Source organism: Xiphophorus couchianus, chromosome 5, assembly GCF_001444195.1.
Source record: "Xiphophorus couchianus chromosome 5, X_couchianus-1.0, whole genome shotgun sequence".
NCBI lineage: Eukaryota > Metazoa > Chordata > Actinopteri > Cyprinodontiformes > Poeciliidae > Xiphophorus > Xiphophorus couchianus.
In genome coordinates, this window is record NC_040232.1 from 29,029,617 (window position 1) to 29,055,878 (window position 26,262).

General features: G+C 41.9%; 3 protein-coding genes across 4 annotated transcripts; 1 reads left to right on the forward strand and 2 right to left on the reverse strand.

The window, feature by feature from the left end:
- Window positions 1–17: 17 nt before the first annotated feature.
- On the reverse strand, window positions 18–14,757 carry pdcd11 (programmed cell death 11). Its single transcript, XM_028018875.1, has 36 exons — window positions 14,694–14,757; window positions 13,637–13,815; window positions 13,381–13,515; window positions 13,109–13,276; window positions 12,516–12,677; window positions 12,314–12,434; window positions 12,047–12,210; window positions 11,855–11,956; window positions 11,161–11,373; window positions 10,964–11,088; window positions 10,809–10,869; window positions 10,567–10,713; window positions 10,221–10,472; window positions 9,421–9,546; window positions 9,137–9,331; window positions 8,877–9,047; window positions 8,577–8,790; window positions 8,334–8,483; window positions 7,662–7,774; window positions 7,054–7,553; window positions 6,105–6,167; window positions 5,914–6,010; window positions 5,714–5,803; window positions 5,479–5,581; window positions 5,225–5,402; window positions 4,494–4,550; window positions 4,301–4,423; window positions 3,979–4,101; window positions 3,714–3,879; window positions 3,444–3,575; window positions 3,208–3,351; window positions 2,081–2,331; window positions 1,829–1,997; window positions 1,032–1,185; window positions 763–928; window positions 18–391 (listed from the first exon to the last, which is right to left on the reverse strand). Exons 2-36 carry the CDS (start codon window positions 13,736–13,738, stop codon window positions 220–222), a joined length of 5,409 nt encoding a protein of 1,802 aa, XP_027874676.1. The 5' UTR covers window positions 13,739–13,815; window positions 14,694–14,757; the 3' UTR covers window positions 18–219.
- A 92-nt stretch (window positions 14,758–14,849) lies between these two features.
- atp5md (ATP synthase membrane subunit k) lies at window positions 14,850–16,697 on the forward strand. The gene is made up of 4 exons (XM_028018881.1): window positions 14,850–14,971; window positions 16,065–16,170; window positions 16,395–16,488; window positions 16,566–16,697. The coding sequence occupies exons 2-3, from the start codon at window positions 16,084–16,086 to the stop codon at window positions 16,482–16,484; spliced, it is 177 nt and encodes a 58-aa protein (XP_027874682.1). The 5' UTR covers window positions 14,850–14,971; window positions 16,065–16,083; the 3' UTR covers window positions 16,485–16,488; window positions 16,566–16,697.
- taf5 (TAF5 RNA polymerase II, TATA box binding protein (TBP)-associated factor) lies at window positions 16,698–23,100 on the reverse strand. Of its 2 annotated transcripts, none has more exons than XM_028018877.1 (11): window positions 22,690–23,100; window positions 21,551–21,776; window positions 21,146–21,461; window positions 20,881–21,044; window positions 20,387–20,522; window positions 20,164–20,284; window positions 19,139–19,268; window positions 18,189–18,353; window positions 17,905–18,082; window positions 17,337–17,514; window positions 16,698–17,236 (listed from the first exon to the last, which is right to left on the reverse strand). In XM_028018877.1, the coding sequence occupies exons 1-11, from the start codon at window positions 23,096–23,098 to the stop codon at window positions 17,022–17,024; spliced, it is 2,238 nt and encodes a 745-aa protein (XP_027874678.1). In that variant the 5' UTR covers window positions 23,099–23,100; the 3' UTR covers window positions 16,698–17,021. The 2 variants fall into 2 exon arrangements, with proteins under 2 accessions (XP_027874678.1, XP_027874677.1); XM_028018876.1 differs by having other exon boundaries at window positions 21,551–21,779.
- Between the last annotated feature and the right edge of the window lie 3,162 nt (window positions 23,101–26,262).

Consider the following 26,262-nt stretch of genomic DNA (forward strand, 5'->3'; position numbering starts at 1 on the left):
AACCCTCATAACTTCTATTATCATTATGCAGTGTTTATTTTACACAATAGGTTAAAAAAAGGTTAAAAACAGCTGCTTGTTTTTAACATTTATAGAGCATTACATTGCATGGACCCAGGATCAAGCTTCGACACTCAGTCAGCAACATTACAAGAGTTCAAACAAAGACTGATGGTTTTCAGGGACTCTGTTTGGGTCCGGTGATGTATTTTTGCGCTTTCAGTTTGCAGCGTCTTTGCCTTTTGCTTCCACGAACAACATGGCCTTCTCTTTGACCGCCTGGACGCTCTGAGGGGTGCCGTGCTTCTTCTCATACTCCAGGTAGCGCTTGAAGAAGAACTTGATCTTCTTCACGGAAACGCTGAGGTGGATCGTCCGATCGAAGACGGCCCTGCGGAAGGAGAGGAGCGGAGAACGAAATGAAACCCAAATGCTCGGGTCGTTCAGACGAGACTGTTTGAATGTTTTAGAACAGAAGATATACAGGTGTGAAGAAATGCATTTCAGTGCCCACAGAAAAATCAAAACAAACAGCATAGTTACAGTAATAATCTAAACTTGGGGGATCATGTAGAAGTTGAATAAAAGTGCCCCAAGAATGGAGCCTTGAGGTACTGCACAGGAGATCCTCATTTTCTCAGATTTGTATTTATTTCCTAAAAATGTACTTTCATCTGAAAAAATGACATATTTGATTATTTATTGTGTCGCTTCTGTACATAAATTCCAGTGTAAACCTCAGCAGTAGGAGGTCACGTTTACCTCACTTCCTTCTGCGATCCGTGTTTGACCATGAGGTCGATGAAAACGGACCAGAGGTCCGTGCGCTTCGGATAGTTCGTCAGGACTTTGTCGAACATGTTGCGACCTCTCTCAGCGTCGCCGAAGCGGAACTCCATCTGAGCGAACTTGGTGATTACATCCACACCTAGCAAGACGCCGCAAAACACAGGAAACATCACAACTGGTAAAATCCTGACGTTTGTTTCCATTTCTTGAGAGATTAAACAAACCAACTCGGCTCATCTTACTCTCTTTGGGGGGCAGACTCTTCAGCGCCCTCTGCAGGAGAGAGCTGGCAGCATCACTTTGGCCCTGCTGGAGCAGGAAGGTCCCGTAGCTTAACCACACTGCTTTGTTCTGCCGGAAACGTTTCACCATGGTCTTATACAGACCCTCTGCCTCCTTGATACACAACACAAACACACATATTAGAAGCTGGAGGAAAAGTAATTTTACTCAGGAACTAAGGGTGTTTTCACACTTGATGGTCCGGCAGACTTGGTTCGATTGGGGACCAAAATTGCAACATTTGTTAAATTTTCAGCGAGCTTTCACACTGCACTATGTCAAATGCTCCGAACTAACTGAAAAACCTGTTCCCCTTCTTTCCTGTGGTGGTGCTGCACCAAGAACTACTGAAGGAAACAACATAAAAACCTCTGAAGAAGACACTGAGTGCAATTTCCTTCTTCACAAAATGTAAACAAAATAGAGTCAGGGCAGATTTTAGTGTTAGTAGGATTTCTTTCTCTAGCGCTGCACTCACACATTTGTTCATCTTGTAGTTATCCAAAATGCCCTTTGCTATAAACCGCTTCCTGCTTTCGGAGCGGTCTCCAGTCTACTTGGCATTCAAATTGCAGCAGAATTCAATTCAACCAAACTGAAACCTGGGCAGAAAAGTTCTCTGTCTTGGTTCACATCAGAGTTCGATTGCACATTCACACCTCCCCAAACGGCTTTCTAGGCAAACGACCTGGTGTTCGATTAAAGAGGACTAAACGGGGCTGGTGTGAATATACCCATGGTAAAAATAAACTCAGACCTTGATTTTGTTGGAGTTGGCGTAGATGTCGGCCAGCTGCTGGTACACGGGCATGGGCTCACAGAACTGCACGGCTCGCTCAAACACTTTTTTCAGACTCTCCTGGGTTCCGTACATGTTCTCCAGGTTCAGCAGGGCCACCCACACGTTCAGCTTCTCCTGCTCCTCCCTGGACACAAACACAGAGCGGAGTCTTAACACCGACGCACCGTTCTCATCACCATCTGCATTGGGGGGGGGGACATCGGTCACCTGAAGGAGATGGTTTTGAGGGCCCTCTCGGCCACAGCCCGGGCCTGCTCGATCTGCGTGGCCTGCAGGTGGTGGGCCATGTACTGGAGCCAGAGCAGCGAGCTGCTGGGCGAGGCGAGCAGCAGCCGCTCGAAGCCGGCTGCGTCCTGGGGCCGCAGGCTCGGGTCCATCAGCTCTGCTTCCCGCTGCAGGAGGGCCTTCTCCGCTGACTTCTTCTCCTGCTCGAGCTCGTGGCGCGTCTTCTTCTGGGGCTGGACGATTAAAGAAAAAAAAAAAAAAGAAAAAGTGATTATGGAGAAAATCAGGTGAGACCAGTTAAAGGTCTCATCTCATACTGGTTTTTATGAAATGATTGCTTAAATAGTCACACAAATTGGTTTTCCACATTTTTTTACTAATGAAAATCTGAAAAGTGTGACATGATTTTGTATTCAGACCCTCTGAATCAATGCTTTGTTGAACCGCTTTAGAACACACACAAAAACTGACTGGCATGAGAACACACAAATTTAACAAAACGTTTAACACACAAAATATTAGCCAACCTTTATTTAAATTCCACAGACCAATAAGTCATTGTGCCAATAAGAATAAGACATATCCAAAAATGTAAAAAAATGTTTCCCCTAAAATTTATGGCCTTTAGCAAATAGAAATAATTTTGATAATTCTAGAAAGAAAAGTTTATTCTGATTAAGAAAATATGTTTCGTTTTATTAGGTGTATGAAAACATCTGGTTAAACTGTAAATTATGTTTTACAAATTTAGGCTTTTAATCAAAAGGTAGACTGTACTTTATTACAAAAGTGGGCAGATTGAACATCAAGCACTTCCCGAACCTTGAAAAGTGCTTAGTTTCCAAACCTTGAAAACTCGCCAACTGAAATTCAAGCATTTTCAAGGATTTCAAGCACCGGTGCGAACCCTGACAAATGCATGAAACACTACAAAGATTTTCATTAGTAAAATGACTAATAAATTAGGCTTTTTAAAAAAAAAATTCACATTAACGGCCCACTTTATGTTGGTAAATCGGAAAAAAAAAATCCAAACAAAATTCACAGAAAACATGGAAAAGCTGAAGTGATATAAACGGCACCTTGACGGATCCTTTTGATCGTCTCACCTTTTCGTTGCCATCTTGCTCCTCTCCGTCGCTGGAGTTCCCATCCTTTGTCTCCAACACAGGCTTCAGGGAGCTCAGCCCCACGTCCCAGGAGAAGCCGGCTGCCACCTGCAGCCTGGACGGACCCGCCGAGCTGGGAGACACCTGCAGAGGCAGAAACACACGATAATATTCTCCAGCTGTGGGGGCCTGAATTTATAGCAAGAGCAAAAAATAGTGTCTGAAGTTCAGCTCACCTGAGAAAAATCACACTTTACTTCCTCCCCCTCATCTCTGAAGTAGACCTCCACTCCGCTGTCATCACCATCAGTTTTTGGTTTGCTTGATTTCTTTTTTTTCTTCTTCGGGATCTGGGGCTCCGCTGGTTTCTGAAACATGAATGAACAACAAAGACCGACCTGAGGGTCTACAGATCCTGAATGCAGCTGTTGTGGACTTTCTATTTGACTCTAGTACTGTTAAACATATGAAAGTAAGACAATAGCAGCAGAAAGAATGTTCATTACCTGTTCGCTCTCGGCGTGCAAACGTTTCTTTGTCTTCTTTGAGTCGCGTTTCTCCGCGTCTCCGACGAGACGCAGCGGGAGGCCGAGGGATTCCGGAAGCACGTCTGGCTTTCCGGTGTCCGCGGGGAGAAGAGAGAGGTCGACCAACTGGTCCTCCCTGTCCACACTGAGGAAACAAACTGAGGTTATTTCGCCTGATTTAAAAAAAAACAACAAAAAAATTGAAATACAATCAACGTCTGAGCTGAGGCATTGTGTTTTTTACCTGAGGATTTTAGTGGTGAGGAGGGTGTTGACCGGAAGGTGACTAGAGAGGATCTTGTGGTTGTTGATGAAGTATTTGGAGGACTGTTGAAGTTGAGCTCTTCCTGTGATGTTATGCGACAGCCTGGAAACAGAGGAGAGGATAGAAATGATGAGGAGGAGATAACTAATGTTTTTGTTTCTTCAGCTCCCATCTCTGTGTCCACTTGAGAGGCTCAGTGGTCCGAGAACGAAGCCTTGAGGCACTCCACATTTGATCTTTTGTTTGCAAATGTTGCCAATGCAGCACTGAGATCCAGTAAATCCAAGACAGAAGTAGTTACCTGATGAAGACCCCCTGCTCACTCACAATCTTGACATAACCTCGGACCACCTGGTCCAGCTGCAGATGGTCCAAAGACAAGACTTCTGGGTCCTTCGCTGGCTTGGTGTTCTTTGGGTTCAACCTGACAGGACACGCTGCAATGAGCCATACATTCTATAAACCATGCAACTTTTCCCAATGACTGTTCTTACCGTGATGGACGTAGGGACAGGTGCCACTTTCCATTCTGCACATCTAGAAGGTAACACCTGAGGGGACGCAGGGTGGCAACGCTTGGCTTTAAAGAAGTTTAACTTTTCCTAATTAACTCTCAGAAAAAAATGCTCAAATTTGATACGACTAAAATAAACTAAGTTTAAAATGTGAGCTTTCATTTTACAGCTCACCTAAACGTTCTGTAAACATGAAAAACAAACAAACAAAAAAACATTTTAATCAAGATCCTGTCTGGGGTCCACCTTTGTGTATTTATCCTATTTGTTCTACTATAGTCTGTTCTCAGATGAATACTGCCATGTGGGATTTTTCAAAGTTTCAGATTCTCTTTTATTACATAACATTAAGAGTCTCCACAACCATTCTTTCGTGGTCTTTAACAATTTATAAGTCTTTCAATGGTTTCTATGGAGAAGGCTAAATTAAAACCTAGAAATTGTCCCCAGCACATTGCCATTCTAGATCAGGTAGATCTCAAACACTTGGAATATAGTGAGAAGGCTCAATATATATAGTCAAGAGATGCCAATATTCCATTTCACAGGGTAAATGTCTCAAGAATGGCATTTCTTGTCATTTTATTGACTATGGCTTACAGATAAAGATCAAAATTACAAGAAATACATTGAACTTATTCATGATATTCTGACGTTTTTTCTTTTTAGATGATCCCATCGAAGAACGCTGAACCTCGTCATCAACCAACCTGATGAGCTGATCCTTCCTGAACGCCTCCAGTGGCTTCGACCTGTAGGTGTCAGCGACGTCAGTGACAGAAACCGTTCCGGCGCCGCCAAAGGGGAGCTTGACCACGAGGCCGACTTGTGGCTGAACACTGGTCACCATTCCCAATGCAATGCTGCCTTTCTCCAGTTTATGGATCCCTGGGAAAGCAAGAAAACAGGGAGAATGAGAGTCATCGCCACCGAAACATTTCAACATCAACTCTACCCTCTCTACCTGAGAGCGACAGCACAAAGCGATGAGGCTGGACGCTCGCTTCCACCACTTTAGCGCGAACCGCCTGGCCCAGCTTGAACAGTTTTTCTGGGTGGCTGGCATCCTGGACATGGAAAAACAAATATTTACTCAAGGTCAGATATTTTCTTAAGCAAAAATATACTCTCACAATTTAATTACCAAAAAAACCCCCCCAAAAAAACAACAACTTGAGCACAGAATCTGCATCACTCACTTTAGGATCTGTGATCATGGAAAGCAGGTCCACGGTCCCTGTGACGCAGGGGTCAGAGGTGACTTCCAAGCACTTCTTGTCTGATTTAAACTGGAAACAGAAACAAAACCACTGAAGGAAGAGCTGGAAGAATGACTGGAAATATTTGGATATGCTGATATTTACACAGTAAACCCACTAAAACGCTCATGAAAGCTCACCTTTGATACGAAACATGTGATTTCGTCGCCGGGCTTATAGACGGCCAGTTTATCTTTTGCTGTAACTGGTTTAAAATCCACACCAGGATCCAGTCGGCTACAAGAAGAAAAACAGAAAGTTACCAGGCTCCAAATGTAAAAGATCCATAATCGGGACACGTGATGTGATGACCATGATCCACTTTGGTTACCTGGGTATAAGTGTGAGTTCAGGAATGGTGTACTTGAATTTGGGGTGAGAAAACGGAAGAAATCTGAAATCAAGAAAGATTTGTTACAAAGACAGCCTTTTGAAAGCAGAGAAAATTGAATTTTTTTTTTTACAGCTGGACGAGCCGACTTAAAAAAATTTTTTTCTCGCTTTCTTATGTTAAAAAGTAGTTCTAAACAAAATATTTTCAAAAAGTGGCTCTTATTTCAATTGTCCCTTCTGTGAGTTGTATGACAGAGTTAGGGTATTAGGGCCATGCTGGGAGAAGTTTTGTTTAGTTATGAGAAGTCATAATATTAGCAGAATAAAGACGTAATTTTACCAGAACATCATTAAAACTAAACTAAAAATGTTTTAATGTGAAAAAGATTCTACAGCTATCAGGGTCTGATGTGACCGCCTTATTCCGGGTGATTTTCTTTGCCTAATCATGTCCAAGTCCTGCTACTGTTAATAATTTGATGTTGATGTTACAAAAGATGAAGTATGTCCTTATCTTTAAAACCGAAACTAAAGTCTAACTTCATAAGATTCTCAGCATTTCTTATTATAATTTTCTGTTAATTTTGATCAGAAAATCACTTGACAAAATGCAACGTTTCAGTTGTCGACTGTGCACTCAATGACTTGGTATTTTTCTGTTTTTATTATTTAAAGGACTTAGAACTTAGCCATGTTGCTGAAATGTGATATACAAATACAATTTTATTTGAGCCATAAAATTACTACTTTTTTAGATCCATCAGTTGTCAACCAGAATCACCAAAATAAACAGAAATAAACAAACAAAGCATATCACTCGGTGTGTAATGAATCCATATGAGAGATTCACTTTATGAACTGAAATGCTGAAAAACAAACTTTTTAATAGTTTTAAAATTTCCTGATAAGCACATTTACGTACAACAACACTTAAAGGTTGCGTTAACCTGTGACTGGTGGCTTCTCGTCCTCCGATGACCCTGGCTTTGATCACGCTGCCCACTCTCACAGTGGACGTGGGGAAGGACCCCAGCTTGATCTCGGCTGGCTCCACCACCTGCGATACGTGGACGCTGCCCGTGCTCCCGTCCTCCAGCGCCACCTGAATGTAGGTGGGCTTCACCGACTTCACTTTGCCCTGCAGGACTTCGCCGAAGCGGTGTCCCGAAGAGTCCGCCTGGTTCTCCGAAGCCGTACGCTGCCGCTTCGGCGCGCTGCCCTTCCGCAACACCAGGGGGAGCCCTTCCAGTTGCTCGCAGCTGGGTTCTACGACTTCCACCGACAGAGTCATCCCCACCTTGAGTCTCTCTGCCTCGGACAGGGCGACCTCGTTCAGGTGGCTGCAGGTGTGGAGCAGAGTCAGCTGCGCCGCATCGTTTAGCGAGATGACAGCAAAGTCCTGGTCGACGAACTGCACCACCGCACAGCAGTCTGAGCCTTTATTCAGCTGTAAAAAGGAATGTTAAAAATTGCAGTGATAATGTGATGCAACGTGAGAGAAAAGAGGCTTATATAACCTGCTGAAATCAAGAGAGAAAACGTTAGCAACACTTACAGACTTCTTCTTCCCCAGCAGCTTTGGGAGGACGGAAACATGGACACAGGTGGACAGGATGTCGACATTAAGGATGACCACATTCACTTTCTGCCCAGGGGTCAGGCTAACTCCTGGAAAAGAGGCAGATACGCTCACTGGTGGGGCTATTGATGCAATCAGAAGATGAGTTTTTAAAAAGTGGCTCTTATTTCAGTTGTCCCTTCAGTGAGTTGCACGACAGAGTATTAGGGCCAGGCTATGAGAATTTTTGCTTAGTTATGAAAATGTAATCATAATATTAGCAGAATAAAGATGTAATTTTACCAGAACATCTTCAAATTAAGACAAAAACGTTGTTATAAGGAGTAAAGGCTTCTACATTTATCAGGATCTGATGTGACCGCCTTATTCCGTATGGTTTTATCGTTTGTCCAATCCTACCCAAGTCCTGCTACTATTAACAAGTTGATACTGTTTATGAACAGTAAAGGTCAGATTGGGTGTTGGTCGTCTCAGATTAGCTGTTAATCTCAGCCTCTGGCACCAAATAGTCTGAATTTACACTAAATGAAGAAACCAACAGCATGTTTTCTACTGCAGGCCAGACCTTAAATGAATAAAATCTTTCAATAAAGTCTTACAACAGAAACTCTGAGGTATCCCTTTAAGACCTGATGGTTCTGAACGTACCCGCCACATGGCGTTTACTGGCGATAACGTCAGCACCGGGCAAGTCGTCAGACTTAAATTTGGCCCTGTCCTGTGTCGCTGAATCCACCATCAGCTTCAGCTTCTGGCCGACGGTCAGAGCAGCCAGCTGCTGCCGCAGTTCTCCGTCATCTGTAGAGACAGGAATGATGAGAGGGGAAACCGGCAGAGCCAGGTTCTGCCGGGCTGAACAGGAACTGAGAGTATCCGAAGCCATCAGCACACCTCTGACAGTCAGCATTTCCTTCACAGTTCGTCTCTCCTGTATGCCGTTCAGGAGCGCGGCCCGGGCATCCCCGGCAGGCGTTATGACCTCAGAGATCTTCAGGGTGACCAGGAATCGCCGCTTTTCCTCATCCAGGTTGGTCACCTTGGCGATGACCGTCTGGCCCAGCTTGAAGGCGGTCGTCGTGTCGCTGATGAACTTATCCGACATGGCCTGTTGTAGTCAAACAAAAACGCTCAATGATGAAAACAGCTACATTGCTGCGTCAGGAAAAACTGATTCCCAGCTCTTCAACTCACAGATTTGGGTGCAAGACCAACGAGACCGTAGGGGAACTCCACAAAGACGCCATAGGACATGATGTTCCTGATGCAGCCAACCAGCTGCATCCCCACGGTAATCTCAGAGAAATCTTTGGCCACCGCTCCTTCCTCCAGTGACGATCTCACCCTTGGTTTCTTGGTGAGCGTCTTTAAAAGAGAAGCAGCTAAGGCGAAAATAAACCGTTTCACACCACAGAACATCAGCTTCGGTCTAAACGGCTCAGGGGAAAGGATACGAGGTTCTGCTTGTTCTTGTTAAAGCAAATGAGGTTTGAAATGGTGTCTCCTTCCTGCAGAACCTCCCACAGTAACGGACAGTTGGACATGTGATCGGAGAGATGCACTGTGGGTAAGACGGCGTGGCCCTCGTCTGGGAGGATGACGACCTCCAGACTGTTGATGGATTTCTTCACCACCCTTGCTTCCACCCTCTACAAGGCAAATAAAATGTAGCTGGGAAACGAGGAAAGTTTGATGGATGCCAAAAACAACACCACCACCACCAAGAGCTCTGTTTTACCTTTCCAACCTCGCAGTCAATCGGAGGCTCGGTAGATTCCTCCGTCTCTCCCTCTGCCGCCGCCTTAAATGACAGCAGCAGCTTCTCCTTCTCTGGGTCACATTGAAGAACTTTGGCCTTCAGCACCTGGAAGGTAAAGATGGAAAACAACCACGTACACTCAGATGAAGGAATGGAGTTTCAAAATTATTCAAAATTTCCAAATCCCCAATTCTTTGTGTCAATAGGCATCTTCTGAGCAGATGTCACCTGTGAGGTACCCCAACGTTCCATCCTGGGACCCCTCCTATTAAATATCTACATGCTCCAGCTAGCTCAGGTTAATACAAGTAATGAGATTAACTACCATAGCTACTCAGATGACACCCAACTCTACATTACAACTCCAAATCCATCCAAGCACTGAACAGATACTCAGAATGAATGAATGCGTGGATGGAACACTGATCAATATATTTTATATTTGCTTGATGATGGCATTTGAAAAAATTTTATGTTTATTGCTTGTTTCATAATAGTTGGCTATGATGTTTTTGTGGTGTAAAGCACTTTGAACCGCCTTGTTGCTGAAATGTGCTAAATAAATAAACTTGACTTGTCTTCCTTTTTTGTACATTGTTAAAATATAACAAAAAAAAAAAAAGATAACCAAGAATCTTCAGCAGATACTGGTAAGCAGTCAGGCTTCAAATGTGAAGTCAAGGAAAAACGCAGTCTTTATTTTCCCAAACACCTCAGCTCCTCCGGTCTGAATCCTGTAAGGAATCCTGATGAACCGATGCAACTCGCTTTTGTCTCACCTGTCCAATATAGAAGACATCCTCCGGACAGACGATGGGCTCAGAGCTGAGCTCCTCCAGCGGGACCAGACCTTTGACGTTGCCATAGAAACGGACGATGCAGCCGAAGTTTTTGATAGACACGATGAAGCCGTGGGACACCCGGCCGGGACGGGCGTCGTTGTAGCTGAGGAACAGCGGCAGGGTGCTCTCAACCAGCGCCTTCTTCCGGGTCAGACACAACTTCCTGTTGTCCACGTCTACTGACAGCACCTGAAGTTCACACACAACCAGACATGCTAATCTGACTGAAAACCCTTGTAGAGGCTTCATTCCTGCATCTTTTTCAGGAGAGAACTGTACTGACCCGACACTTGACCTTCATCCCCTCGACGTACTTCTTCTCCGGGTTTTTCAGGAGGATGTCGGAGAGGTGCGTCCGAGGCACCAGACCTTTGACGTGCTCCGACAGATGCACCACCATCCCGTGGCTCAGCAGGACAGACACCGTCCCCTTGGAGGACAACAGAGGATTAAAACAGTCCAAATCCTCACGAAGCGGGTTAAATTTGCAACTTTAACCCCAACAACATAATTTCTCTATTTCACCTCTACAACTTGGCCGGCGTGAATATCCTGATATCTATAAAATCGCTGCTCAATCACGCTCCTGCAATCACGACACAGTGTAAGGTGGTCAGTGCAAGACAGCAAAGTCACGTTCTCTGACGTAAAACAAATAATAAAAATCGGCCGCTGCGTACTTTCGTAAACTAACAAAATAAATTTGCTCCATGGGGCTGAAGTCCAGGATCCTGCAGGTGTGCTCGGGCATTGCAGAGACCTTGTTTTCATTGGGCGGATCGCTTAGCTCCTTCAGATGGTTCCTCTGTCAAGACACATGATAGATATTACGTCAGGGTCTTTAAAGCAAGTTCATCAAATCACCAGCTTCACTTACATGCGCAAAGGCCGGGGTTTTGTCCGGCAGCTCCAACATGGCCCCCGACATGTGGTGTATCGTGGTCATCTTGCACTCCTTCACCACCTCTCCGGTCCGGTCCCCGCCGGGAGGAGCGTAGTCGACGTTAGACACGGGCTGCAGGAGGTGGCTGCTCAGGCTCAGCCCGACGAGGCGGGTGGTCGGCTCGATGTACAGAACGCACGCTCGCACCTGGTTGGTTACGGAGCGCCGCAGGTCAACACGCAAATAACACACTGAATTATTAATGTGTCATAAATTTATTCAACTCTACACTTCCTGAATTCAACTCATCTGTCAAACTTGACTCTTAAAATCTGTGGGCGGGGCCAACAGTGTTTGCACCAAGATGACTGGCAGGAACTGAGCCAATCATGTGTCTGCAGAGACCGTTTATACTATTCCCCTGTGTTATGCAGCAACCAGTACTAAAACAGCGTTTTTTGTTAAATTCTTAAAATACATATCGAAGAAATCAGTCCATTATGAACATATTAATTTGAAGTTATATTCATCCGTTTACCTGGAAGAATACTGGACCCCCATGCTTGCATGAGTTTATTTTTTAAACTTCTATTAGGATTAAATGTTTCAGGTAAGAGGTTTAAATCTGTGTAGTTTAAAATGACCCACTGTCCGGCTGAGGCAGCAGGACAGGCGGGGGGAGTTTTACCTGAAGCCCCTCTCTGTAGCTGGACTCCTGCTCCATGTGCAGAAAATCCACCTGGCCGCTGAAGGAGGACAGGAAGTCCAGGTGCAGGCCATGTTTGGTCACCTGCAAACCCGATATGCAGAGGTCATTTAAAGACGCAACTCTTTCAGCTCAAATTGCATCCACAGTAAAGTGAAAGGAAGCCTTCATCACCTTTTTAACGGTAGCTTTGACCGTGAGGCCTGGCAGGAGGTTGGTGAGAGTCCAGCCCTGTTTGGCGTCAGCGGAGGCCCGAGCCGCGGCGGCGAGCCAGACGACGCGGCCGTCGTTCTTTACTTCCTCTACCCGAGAAGTCACATACTGACCCACTTTAAGCTCTGCACGCATGGAGAACACACCAATATTTAAGAAACGTTTCCTAACTGAGGACGTTTTGAAGCTGCAAAGCAAAGTTCAAGTCATTTTGGGGGTATTTTTTACCTTCACTTTTATGCTGTTTGCTCTTTGTAGCATCCTCGGGCAGGAAGGCTTTTGTTCCACTCACGCCAATGTCAATTATAGTGCCATGATCTTCAACACTCTCCACGCACCCACTCAGGACCTGATTCATCGAGATCAACGTTAAAAAACAGACAAAGATCTTATTGTATTGTTAAAACTGCTGGCATTCACTCCAGCTCACCATTCCAGCCATCAGAGAGCTCGAGGTGAGGCTCTTGTTGACCAGCTTCGGATTGACCGACAGCTGAATGCTGAGCGAGCCTCCTTTAGTGATGTCCATTTTATAAACCACGCATCGGAGCAGCATTCCCGGCCAGAAGATTTGGGACAAAGAGCAGAACTCCTGCGAAGTCAGAGCGCAAACGTGCAGAGTGCTTAGACACTTTGAATTTTTCGATCACACGACATCCAAAATCTAATGAATTTTACAGGAATTTCATGTGACACACCAACACAAAGTAGAGGAAAGATTATATCTGGACTTCAGTTAAAAAGTGTTGAAAGTTGACAAAAAACTTGAAAATATCACTTGATAATTATGTGTTATTGGAAGAACAACATCTGAAGACCAACTGTAAGGTCCTAAAAAATGCAAACATTAAAAAAAAAAAAACTTAAATAAGCAATGCTAAGCCTGGTCGGGGTACAAGAAAAGACTGGTGGCTTATAAGCCTGCCAGGCTTATAATACACTGAGGGAAACCCTGACTTTACATCGCTGTAAGCCGCTGAATGTGACAGACGAACATCGAACAGTTCAGATTGAATTAGTCACCTCGTTTTCAACGTCTGAGTCCAGCTGCTTGCTCAGCAGCTTGGTGTACGCATCACAGATGTTCCTGATGCTGAGGAAGCCTTGCAGGCCACACGGGAGGCTGACGGTCACCTCAAAGTCAGCCACCTCCTTCACACAGCCCAGTAACAGCATCCCTTCTCTCACATTCTGGGTAAAAACATGTTGCACAACTTAGCTTGACTGACAAAACAATCAGAAGTAGAAATCTAACCAAGGGTTAAACGTTTACAGGAGATGGGTATGTCTCTCACCTTGATGTGCAGAATCTCCACGCTTTTAGCAGCAGCGTTAAGCGTCAGGCCACCTTCTTGCTCTTCTGTCTTTTGCTTTTTGACTTTCTTGGCGCCTCCTTTTTTTTTCTTTGTTGTCGTTTGTTCATCTGACTGCTAAAGGGAGAAAAAAAACGTCCAACATAGGTTCACTTTTCTGGTCGGAGATGGGATTGTAGAGGAGCTTATTTGAACAACATGCGTTGATAACAAAGTTTGTTTGTTTTTTTTTTTTTACCTGAAACAGATTGTCCACTTTACTCCGCTCCGCTGTGACTTTACTGTCGGTGGGCTTCTTTGTTTTGCCTCCACGAGGAAAATCCTCCTCTACCGACGCCATGTTGGATGAAGCTGGGGATGCCTATGATTTGAAGAAGTTCCAGTCGACACACGGAGTATATCCAAATCTCCAAAACGCTGCAGACACACACACAAAACAAGAGTTTGGATGATGCTATACAGAGAGTATTTGCTTGTCTATTTTGAAGACAATAGCTAATAAAAACCCCAAATTCTGAACAGGACTCAAGTTAATTGAGGTCATGTGTGGAACTTCCACAGTCAGTAATGATTTCATCTGTTGCTCTGTTGTGTTTTATTGGGTCAGAGCAGACATCTTGCATTTTAGAGCACTTTATGCCAGAGTATATACATTTTCTGGATAATTTATTTGCCAGCAGCACACTGACAATAGCACCAACAACACATTAGTAATTTATGCAAAAGGAGCCCCTATCATGAGTTGAATGCATTAACTTTACAATATCACAGCACTAAAAGTAACTTTTTTTTTCTGGTTTTGTATAATAATGTAATTTTCTAATAAAATGCATTTTGGATTTTCATTAGTTGTAAGTCAAAATCGTTGATTGAAATAAACATAACTTCAATTATAATAAATACATGCATTGTAATAATATGAGCTCTATTGTATGGAATTGAACTGATTAAACAAAATTACTTAATTGTCTTGGTAGATATTGTCTATGTGGTCCTTTATAATATTAATACGTAAAACATAAAAGAATATGGCTCACTAAAAATCAATTGAAAGACAGTAAGTAGTTTAATCTTAATCGAAATGGAGCGATCTAACAAGCACTTTGAAAAAAAAACTAATCTTCCACGGACTCTGACTAAAGTCTAACTAGATGAACGCCAACAAGCTCCGCAGTAGACAGTAATCCTCTCCTGAAACATTATATCTTCCTTTAAAGATAAATATATAAATACAATACCTGACTTCGAGATATTTATGTATAAATAGACTCAGATTTGCCCATGCAGTAACTCACATGTTTTTCAGCAACACGCCATCATCCCAACCCGGAAAAAAAACTCGTCAGGGCGGTCTTTCTGTTTTCCAATCACGGTGAAGAATTGATGACGGACAGTAATCTAAGCCAATCAAAGATCGGTTCTGGTCCCAGAAATGAATGACGTTGTTTTCAACCAATAGCCAATCGCATCTGGACTGCTAACAGTGGGCGGGACTTCCTGGAAACTTTAGCATCGCGGCCTCTGTTGAAGGGCACTTGTCTCATTCAGCTAGCTCAGGGGTCGTGTGTTAAAGGTAAGCTACGACACGTTTATGCTTTAGTTAGTTGATCCTTTTGGTCTCACAACACGTGAAAAGAACAAACATGTCTTTGTAACTCTTCGGTTTTCACGGAGTGGTCTGGCAACGTTAATGAATATCTACTTAGCTTGGTAGCTAACTCTGAAAGCTAACAGTGACTTCACAGTGTGCTAACTTGTTTTTCTGCTTAGTTACACTAATTCTTAGTTAATAAGTATGAGGTTACTCTGACAAATACCTTACAATGGCAAGTACTAGATTAGAATTCGGCTTAATTAATATTGCAGTATTTTTGCATTTCAATGAAGATGTCAAACCACCTATTTAGTTAAATCTGCTTTAATTTTCTAAAATACATATATATATATATATATATACTTTTTTTTTTTTTTTTTTTTTTTTTTACTAAAACACCAAGCTTTTTAGATTTTTCCACGTCTTTCCGTTAGCTTGACATTGGATGATTTAAAGAAAACAAAATTGCTTGAAATATTAGCAACGACGACTTTCCTCCCATGAAACCTGCTGTAATCAGTTACAGTATACATAAATTGGATTCTCTTTCACAAATCTGAATTTATTTTTAAGAAAGATTAATAACACCGAGTTAAACTATAGAAACTTGCCAACGTTTAAGCATTGGCAAGTAGGGGTGGGCGATGTGGAGTTAAAATTTTATCATGATAGTTTTTTTTTGGTATTATTGTGATCACAATAAGTGATTTATGTATTTTTAAAACTATTTTTTTACTTCTTTGCAGTATTTTTGTGTAACTGTATGGCTGTGACTGCACTGCACAGGAATCAAAATCAGAAATAACTATTTGAAATAGGCTTCATCAGGACACCGGTTACATTAAGAAATATGACTTTTGTGATTAAAATGCAAAATGTAACTGTTTATATTTAAACATTTATTGAAGCTCTCGTAGAGGACATGGAACAGTGGAGACATTTGTTGAAAAATAACAATTCCTAAAATGCATTTTTTTTTTGTTTTTTTTTTTAAATATCATTCATCATAAATTAGAGTCAGTAATTGATTTTTGCTGATTTGCTGTAATATTGGCTCTTATGTTTGTGGAAGGACCATACGTTTAGCCAGAATGGCAGGACACGACGCGGGGAGTCAGCACCAGTTCACTGGAATTGCCAAACACTTCAATTCATACACAATCATCGGAAGGAGGAACGTAAGTTCTGTTGATAAACTATTTAACCCTAAAGTTTGAATTGAAGCTTCAAGGTTTTACATTTGCTCTTTGTGCAAACTATCATAGCGGAACCAAAAATGATTTGAACACAAGTAGTTCTTTGAACATGATGAGTCACAAAGCTAGAATCAACCCTGTACGATGCATGTTTTATGGTAAAGTTATAATTAGTGCTTGTTTTAATACTTCTGCCTTTGTTTTAGTGTGTTTTGGCCACTTATGCCAGCCTTGCAACCATCTTCCTTTTCTTCAAATTGAAGCCCAAGAAAAAACCTGCTGTCACAGAGAAGTAGTTATGTAAGCATATTCAGCACTTTCTTTGCTACAAGCTATTTTCAGTTCCGAAGACTTATAGCTGATTGTTTTCTCGACAGGTTTTCGTTTGATCTTCATTTCTAACTGCTTGGAGTGGAGAGAGAGAGAGAGCGAGCAGCTGGACATGCTTGTAATAACATATGTCTGTTTGGTTTCCTTCTGTAAACAATAAAGAAAATGTACGCTCTGGATATAGAAAACACTTTGTTTTATTTACAATGTGGATCAGTATAAAAGAGAATATGCTACAAAGATGAAAGCCATGTTTTGAGGTAAACTGTGAAGTCATGGCAGTGATTTATTAAAAGGAAAAAAAAAAAAGGGGTCAATGAGGCAGTTTACAACTGCAACAGTTAGCTTTGTTCTGGGAACCTGATTGGTCAACCGGTTACTACTTCAGTCTGTTAGCCAGAAAACGAACTGATGATGTTTATTTGTACAGCTCAAGAGGTTAATGATGTGCATCATGTCAAGCTTTAAATGATTTCTCCTCACTCCCCGATGGTCCAATGCTGTTATGGATTATAAGCTCCTGCAGCCAGAAGCAGGTTCCTCCGTGTGAAGTGAAGATGAACTACAGGCGTTGATTTGGTCATGTAGGTGCCCAGCAGAAGCTCCTGGGAGTTATCCTGTAGGTGGATGTGTCCCGTAGCTGCAGTGAAGTCGTCCGTTTCTAAATCGTCAAATGCTTTCATCGCATCCCACAGGCGAACCGTGTTGTCCATAGAACCTAGAACGAACGAAACGATGATCACTTGGGGGGGTAATTAAAGCCTTTGTTGCTTTTATTTAGTTGATTTAAAGGGTACAGTGAGATGTTGAGCACCCACCGGAGCCGAGGATCTCTCCATCTCTGCTGAATCTGAGGGAGTAGATGCACTCTGTGTGACCCTTGAGCTCTCCGATCATCAGTCCATGACCAATGTCCCACAGGAGGACTCTACCATCAGTGGCTCCCGAGGCCAAAAACTTCCCATTAGGAGAGAACGCCAGCGCATGGATGGGACCCTGATGGATTGAGAAAAAAAAACAAAACAGTGGTTTATCTTATTTTTATCACCAACAGGACCCTGCATTTATGGACTACATGTTAACTTAAACTCAAAAAGAAACTGAGGTCAGAGAGTGAAAAGTCTCATTTTATTTCTGATCAATTTTGTTAAAAACACCAATTTACAGAACTATTAATTGAAGTTACTATTTTAGCAAGCAATATGGACCATCACTACTTCCTGTTTTCAAAATAAGCAATTAGATCATGTTCAAATATTTTATTTTTTGTTAAAAATGCATTTCCATCCTTATTTTCCTCCACACTGTCATACCATGATAATCCTTCCCATTTCTTGCAAATGCCGAGGTGAAAACTGGCAGCTGCCCATTCTTGTGAAATCTCACCTTGTGACCGGTGAAAATACGGACGCAGTTTCCGGTGAGGACGTCCCACAGACGGATGGTGCGGTCAGACGAGCCTGTGGCCATGTAATTTGCGTTGGGATGGAAACGAGTGCAAGTGACGTCGGCCAGGTGACCGGCGAATATCCGCAGCGGCTGGTGGTGATCGGTCGCCCACAAGCTGTCGGAGAGAGAGCGCAAAGGAACAAGTCTCTACATTGAGCTGCGATATGTGGCTTCCCTCTACAGACAGACAGAACTGCAGGCGTGTTGAATGCGTTTCTTACCGGGCGACCCGGTCGTGCCCCCCAGAGATAAAATAATGTCCGTAAGGGGAGAACTGCGTGTCCCACACTGGGTAGTTGTGGCCTTTGTATCCCACCAGACAGGTGAAAGTTAGGAGGCTCCACAACCTGACTGTGCCATCTTCAGAGCATGACAACAGGTAGTTTCTGAAAAGGTGAAATGGTCAGAAATCTTTTTGTTCTTCAAAATAAAATAAAAACTCAAAACAAAAATGTTCACTTATTTTTATTTAATGACACAATATTAAAAGTTTTACTCCTACAATTCAAGCCTGTACCTATATTAAGAAAATAAAAATAAAAATCAACAAGTGGGGACAGGACAGAATCTACATAATCAAACATGGCAACTACTTTGTAACTTAGACTTTTAGCATTAATATGCTTTTTTAAATTAATGTACCTGCTGGGCAAAAGTCCTGATTCCTCCCTTATTTCTTTATATTTCGCTTTCTATGAACACAGAGTTTATTGTAATCGTTTGAAGTTGTTTTGATCAATGTTTCTTCAGGCTTTCTGAACTTACTCCAGTTTGCCTTTGGACTTTAGATGCTTGCCAAACATTTTCTAACTCAGGGGTCTCAAACTCCAGTCCTTGAGGGTCGCAGTCCTGCAACTTTTAGATGTGCCTCTGCTGCACCACACCTGAATAGAATAATTAGGTCATTAAGGCTCTAGAGAACTGATCTACACAAGGAGGAGGTAATTAAGCCATTTCATTCCAGCGTTTTGTACCTGTGGCACATCTAAAAACTGTAGGTCTGCGGCCCTGGAGGACTGGAGTTTGAGACCCCTGCCCTAACTGATGATTTTTAGAGGAATAACATTTTTTATTTAAGTCACGGCAAAATCTAAGCTATACTTGGGTAATTTTCAGTTGAGCATATTCTTCTGGTGGGGTTTTATTCTGGTCAAGTTGATCAAAACTGTACCTGTCTGGGCTGAAGCTGATGCCATACACCGGTCCGCTGTGTCCATAGAGACACTTTGACTCACTGGCCGTCTTATCGTCCATAATTCTCTCAAGAACATCATCTGACTCTTTGTCAATCAGATTCAAATCTTAAAGAGGGAAAACACATATAAAAATAACATTTTACTTTGAAAACTATGTCACAAGAGCTATAGGGTTCACACACGTTTTCACAGTAAACTTCAAACACTTCCAAGGTAAGTTTTTAAACTTTTTCAGCATCACACTTTGGAGATACAAACACTGCAAATTTACCTAAAAACACAGTTTCAATTCACTATTATATGATAGTCATTTATTATTACTGTTATTAATAATGTCTTCTGATAGTATTCTACATTCTACGGAATAAACAAAATTGTATATTAAGACTTCCTTACACACACCCTGTACACCTGACTAGTCCAAGAACAAAATCAAAATTTATTTTTAAAAAGTATAAAATATAAAACAACCTTTATTTCAATTACAAAAATCAATAAATTACTGAGACATTAGGAATAATAAATATTAATTTCATTGAAACAATCCAAATAAATCATGTTAAGTTAAATTGCATTCCTGCTCAAATTAAATGCTAAACACAATATACAAAGAAAGTTGCAGAAAATATGTTTTACAAAATCTTCTTGCTAAGTTTTAAGGCATTTAACAAATAGAAATTATTTTGGTAATTTTATCTAACCTAAAAACAAGAAGAGTTTAGTCTGATTTTAACTTCAGACAGCGAGAAAAAAAATCTGTCTTTTATTAGGTGTATAAAAATATCTGGTTTCAACTATAAATAACGTTTTCCGAATTTAGGCCGTTAATCAAGCAGTAGATTGCACGTTATTACAAAACTGTGCAGTGCGTAAGGACACCTTCTAGGTCCTTACACAGAAATCAAGCACTTCATAAACCTTGAAAACACAGAATTTTAATTCAAGACCCCATATGAAATTTGTCACTAAAGCCGTCATCGCTCATTGTGGTATGTCTTACCTGTGGCGGTCTTGACCTTGCGGAGCTTCTTCGGCGTGACGCTCCACACCCGTACCGTGGAGTCAGCGAAGCCCCCTGCGATCAGACTGGAGTCGTCCGTAACGTCAACCGCAGTTAGACCCTGAAGGGGCAACATGAAAAAAAATAAAATGAGCTGATTGCTACCAACTGGTTAGTCCCAACAACTCCCATGAAGTGCAAACATAGTCTGCAGGTCATTTGCCTGGTACGCGTTGAGAAAGGTGTAGAAGCAGATGGAGGGCAGGTTGTCAGGTCCCAAACGAATTCTCTTGGTGGACTCCTTCATGTACATGATCTTGTCCAGCTTGTCTGAGTCTTTTAGTTCTGGTAGAGGTATCCTAAAAAAACAAAAATCCATCAACCACTGAGAAACAAATCCTGATAAAGAATGAGAATCTGGTGTACTGTTCAAAAGCATCAACGTCCAATTAACGTTTTCACATTTTTCAGGCTACAACTAAATTTCAATATATACAGTTTTGCCCTTTCTTAATAAAATATCTCAGCAGAATTAAACAATATGCAATTTCAGAGTGTATGAATACTTTTTGAAGGCATTGGAAATTTTAAGAGTTCATCTTAAAATTAACTCTTATAAATAAATATCTATGTTGTTCACAGAAATGTATTATTATGCACGGAGGATATAATGTGAGAGTCTAGAGGCGTGAATTAGGAATGCACACATGGTTCTACCTGGTCTGTGAAGGAGCATTTGGATCCTGCTTCTTGCTTTTGGAGCCGGTGCTGTCCTTTTTGGGCTTTTTCTTCTTGGGTTTACCTTCCTCGTTCTCTGCTTCTTCATCCTCATCATCAAGGGGAAGCTCAATTTCTGGCTCCTTCAGCAGGCCATAGTAAACCTACACAAATATAAAAAAAAACAAAAAAAAACAAAACAGAGAAGTTAAAAAAAAAGTATGACAGAAAAATATAAAGCAAATATATAATTTAATTATCCAACCTTGGCTTTATTTGCTTCTCGTTTGGCCTCTCCAGCCAAGCTGCCGGACATGGCGTCGATCTGGCTCTTGCTGCGCGGCATGCCATCGAAGATGTCGATGTAGAGGTGCTCTTGGATTATATTCCATATCTGATTGTTCTGGCGCTCCTGCAGGTGCCTCTTCAGCAGCTGGTAGGAGTCGCGGGAGATGCGCAAAACGAACTTGCTAGTGCGGAAATCCAGCAGAGTCTCGTTCCCTCTCATGTGCTCCTTCTTCGTAAGGCTTGACAAAATGCGTAGGTCCTCTTCGTAGTAGCACTCCTGGTCCCCGCTGAACCTAAAAACGGGGGGAAAAGAGAGAAAATAAATACGATGGGATGATGGGTATTATCATTGCGTAGACTAAAACATCCTGAAGACACTCACTTTTCAAAGAAGGCCTTAGCCTCGGCTTCATGATTGTTGTAGACCAGTTCCAGGTACATGTGGACAAACAGAGGGTAGAAGACCTGAGACAGTTCTGCTCTGTGGCAGTCCAGAACGGACTCGATGAACTTCTTCAGGCCGCTGTAGTAAACTTCATAGAGAGCTGGGTCTCCCTGCTGGCTGTAGGCTGACAGAACCACGTTGACGTCTGGCTGATCCTCTCCGGCTGCTGCCAGAAACAGGTTTTCCATCATTGGTAGATTGAACTCATTAGGCATAGCTTCTGGCTTCTAAAAACTTACATGTGACTTCAGGGTTTCTACACACTTTAATATCAAAATTGCAATTTCATGAGTTCTCAGTTCAGTTTTTAAGGCAAGAACACAAAGGTATAACAGGAATCTAATGCATATGTTTATGAGGGAGGAAAGGAAAAATAAATGGATGGATGCAAGTTTTAGACAATGGGACAGGGGAAAATACACCTGTATATGAAAATATGTTTTCCACTCTTTGTTTTCTGTTTTTGAAGCGTTTCAAAATTGGAAAACATTTAACTCAAATTCCAAACTTTACAGTAACCGGAAAAAATTATGCAAAATGCTTCAGAAACTGCATAATGTTACAGAACACAACAAGTTCATCCACATATTCGAAGGGTGTTAAACACATTTTTATTGTGGCCCATATCAAGATTATAAAAGTCCTCAGAGGGCCGATTTGTGACAAAATATATTAATAAACCTAAACTGATGTATGTTGGCAGTATACAACTAAATTTGATTTGATTTGATTGATACACTAATATTTCAGCAGACACCTGCTATCTTCAAGGTTGTTTTATGTATCCTTCCAGAATCTAGAGGGCCACACAAAAACCTACGGAGGGCCAGATTTGACCCCCCAGCCTTGAATGTAACACATATGATACATTCTATCAATTTTCTGTGGAAAAAAAGTAAAACTAATTGCGCAAAACTCAACATGTTGGGCATATCTGTGTGAATGTTTGACTTTACAGTATTGGCCTGGTTATTTTACAATCTGTAGGTGTATTACTAAACAGAGTAATTTGCTGTTGGTTCTAAATTAAGCCCAGAGATATTTTCACCTGTTACATGACTTGGAGTGAACTGTACCTTTAGTTGGCGCCTTAGCTCCGCCGGCAGCAGTGACGGTCACCCGGCTGAGCAAAGCGCTTGCATCCCCACCATCTATGTCCGCACCACTTCCCAGCCCAGAACCGGCGGAGTCAGCCCCCTTTGGATCCAGAACCTCCTCCGGCAATCCCGCCTCGCGACGCAGAATTTCTGCGGACTCTGACAGTTTGTTCTTTCTGAGGAACTGCAGCACAGCCAGCAGGGTCTGCTGGTCCTCGGGGGCTCCCGCCGCCGGCTTGTTGTTTCCAGCCGCAGCGCTGGAGCCGGGGGACGCAGAGAGCACTCCCGCGTCGTTGGCGTGATTATTTCCGAAGCCATCGGCCGCTGGTTCTGTTTTAATGTCTGCTTCGTCTTTCGCGTCGACTATACTACCCTGTACGGCCGCCATTTTCAAAATGAAACGCGCATGCGCAAGATTGAAAAACGGAAACCGCCAATTACTCGACGTCGAGTCACCTGATTGGTTTAAGCGCATGTCAGTCAAATTCGAAGATTCTAATTAAGTCCCGCCCCTTTCTCTCCAGAATCAAAAGTGGTTTCACAGCTGTGGGATTAGCACCACTGGTTGCTGCTTACTGGTACTCTGAGGAAGAATGTTGTTGGCACAATCATTTGCAAGTTGGACACAAACAAACTGTGATGTATGCCTACTTAGCATGATGTTTATTTTAACTAACTTGAGCCAGAATTTGCTGCTCCTGGTGGCAGCATGTTATTTCTGATTTGTTCATGTTGTAGAATTTTGCTCATACTCTCATCGGATGAGGGATTTACTCTTATAAATGAGGATAGTTATTCAGTGTAGTTTTGAAGGCTGTGCATAAAGGATTTTTACTCATGCTTTTTTTTACGTTCGGAGAGTTGCTATGATGTGTGACCGCGGCAACGACCGTATCCCAGACTCCAACATCCCTCTACCTGGTGTTGTAACCATACACAAAGACAGGGATTTAAAAAGGAGTGGCAAAAGCAAATGAGGCGGATTATCAGTGCTTGCCAACAATATTCTGCAGTGGAAATGAGTTTTACAGTAGTTGATCTCGGCCCCTTAGTTCCAGTAAAACTGATTCTTAATACGTCAGCATACAAAGACATTTGGGGCAATTCGACTGAGGTTAAACATTTTTCAACTTCCTAAAAAAAGTCTTGATTGTTTTTATCTTATAAAACCAATCTCTTTTTTGTTATCTTTCAGCTGCTCACTTTAAGTGTATCCAGCTGTGTCTTCATGCTTAGTATTAGTAATAGACGTGTGTTTTTTTTTGTACCAGAGGGGGGCACTCTTTACACACACGACCAACTCACTCTCAGGGATGTCAAGATAAAAAAAAAAAAAAGAAAAACAGAGATATTTTTCCCCTTTAAAAGTGTTGAATTACATTTTTATCTACAGTCACAGTGAATAAATACCAGCATAGAATTGGTAGATTTTGTTCATAGGTATTCCCTGATAGCTGTAAATTAGAGTGACATCAGGCCTCCAGGGGTAAACAGATAGTTAATTTCTCCAGATGATCAGTAAAATTACATAAACATGATTTATTATTGTGTAACACAGTTTTGTTCAGCAACAAGAAAACAGAAACATGAGAGTCTCATTTGAGTACTGGCTTTGTATAACAAATTAGCTTCAAACCTATTGATGATTAATTATGAACCAAAATAACACTTCTATTCAAAAGTTATTGGGGACCTTTTAATTATCAGGTTTGTTTGATGTTGGTGAAGTCTAGGAAACAATGAGGAGGCAGACAGGAAACTCCCTGAGGCAGAACTAATTCAAGGACACTGAGTTTGTGGAGTTTGGTTTATGAACTGATTAAAAAAAAAAAATAAGACGACAAAATTAGATCCAGTTTGGACACATGTTTTCACATGTTTTGCTAATTTCTTCTACTAAGACTTGTCATAAGATGTCACGGTCACAATCCTCGTCTTTAGGTTATAATGATTTACTACAACTGCACTTATATTTTCTCTTTACAATACCATACTATCATAAGAGCTCATTTATACCTGTGTCCTTTACAGCTCTTAAATCCAATCTTTAATGTGTTCACCTTGAATCACCTTGAGTGCAACAGTTTTAATGGGGAAAAAACATGTAGAACAATTCATGTTTTTCACTTTGCATTCTGCTGAGGTGGGGGGGGTTTTGCTCCTGCACAGAACAAGCGCCATACCTGCCTCAGTAAACATGCCAGACATGCTGTCAGATGTGTGACGCTGACGAGGCAGGTCTCAGGTCAGCCAGGCATACGTTTTCATTTCAGTGAAGCTGTCACCTGGAAAATCAAAACGGACTCAAGTTTTGATTTTATTTGACTTTTTTTGTTTTGTTTGTTTCTTTTAACCATCCTAAGTCGTGGCCCATTCCAAACCTGGACTCCATGAAGGTGACGCCCCAGCAGCTCTGTGATGAGGGCTGGGACAGAAGGCTCAGATGCGGCGGGATGTTGTGTAACACTGCGGCGTCGCTGCTCCTTGCGAAGGAGAGCAAAGTGGGGGGATGGGGTGCATTAGTTTGTGGGTGTAGTGTGTGAGACAACATGAGCAGCTCAGGGCGTGGTCAGCTTTTCTCGGATTGTTGTAAAACTGCTCATTACGGTCGTTTGGAAAAATAAAATCTGACTTATGATCAGTGAACGTTCTCCCTGCCCGGTCGGCTGTGAAAAATACCCAACGTTTCTTCCTGCTTGAGGAGAACAATGACGTAGTTTAATATTAAAAAAACAAACCAAAAGACTTCAATGGAAATGCAACACAATAAAGACACCAGAAGCAATCTGCTGACATCTCATCCTTTCTGATGATGATTGGATTAGACAGCAATTAGTTCTCAAACAACTTGTTTAATGACTGAAGTGAAATGAGTGGATAAAAATACACTTCTGCTCTCTAGCAATGGCAGATGCAGACACATTAACAGCCTTGGTAAAGATGTGCAAAAAGTTTTAAAGTAAATGTAGATTTTGTTGCAGTAGTATAACCTCACTCTGACTGTTTTTGTTTTCCCCCAAATAATCCAACATTTGAATATATTGTATTTATTTACTGAGTGGGGAAGATAATCTTGAAATAAAAAATATCTATTCACCAAATCATTCTTGTAGCCCCAGCTGCAAGTAAACTTTTTACCAGTTTGGCAACACTTAGTTTCTCCAGCAATATATTTACAGTGTTGGAGGATTTGGAGAGAGCGGTCTGGGACGGATTATTTTATTTAAATGTTTTATTTTCCCTTCTCCTTTAAATTGCGAGCCAGTTGTTTGAACACACACCCTTTTGTTCCTTGAGTCCTAAAGCTAATCCTAATTAGTTTTAAGGCTAATTTCATCTCATTCCACATTTCTCAAGACAAGCTGGTTCCTAAATATACATTCTCTGCATCTTTCTGTTGGTTTTTGTTTTTTGTTTTTTCCTCTAGGTCATTTTGTCATTTTTATGAATAAAAAAGCATGAAGAAAAACATTTTTATTTATATAAAGCAGCTATTAGTAGACACTGAGAGCTGTTTAGCTATTATTGTTTGATAATCAGGTGGTTCCTGGA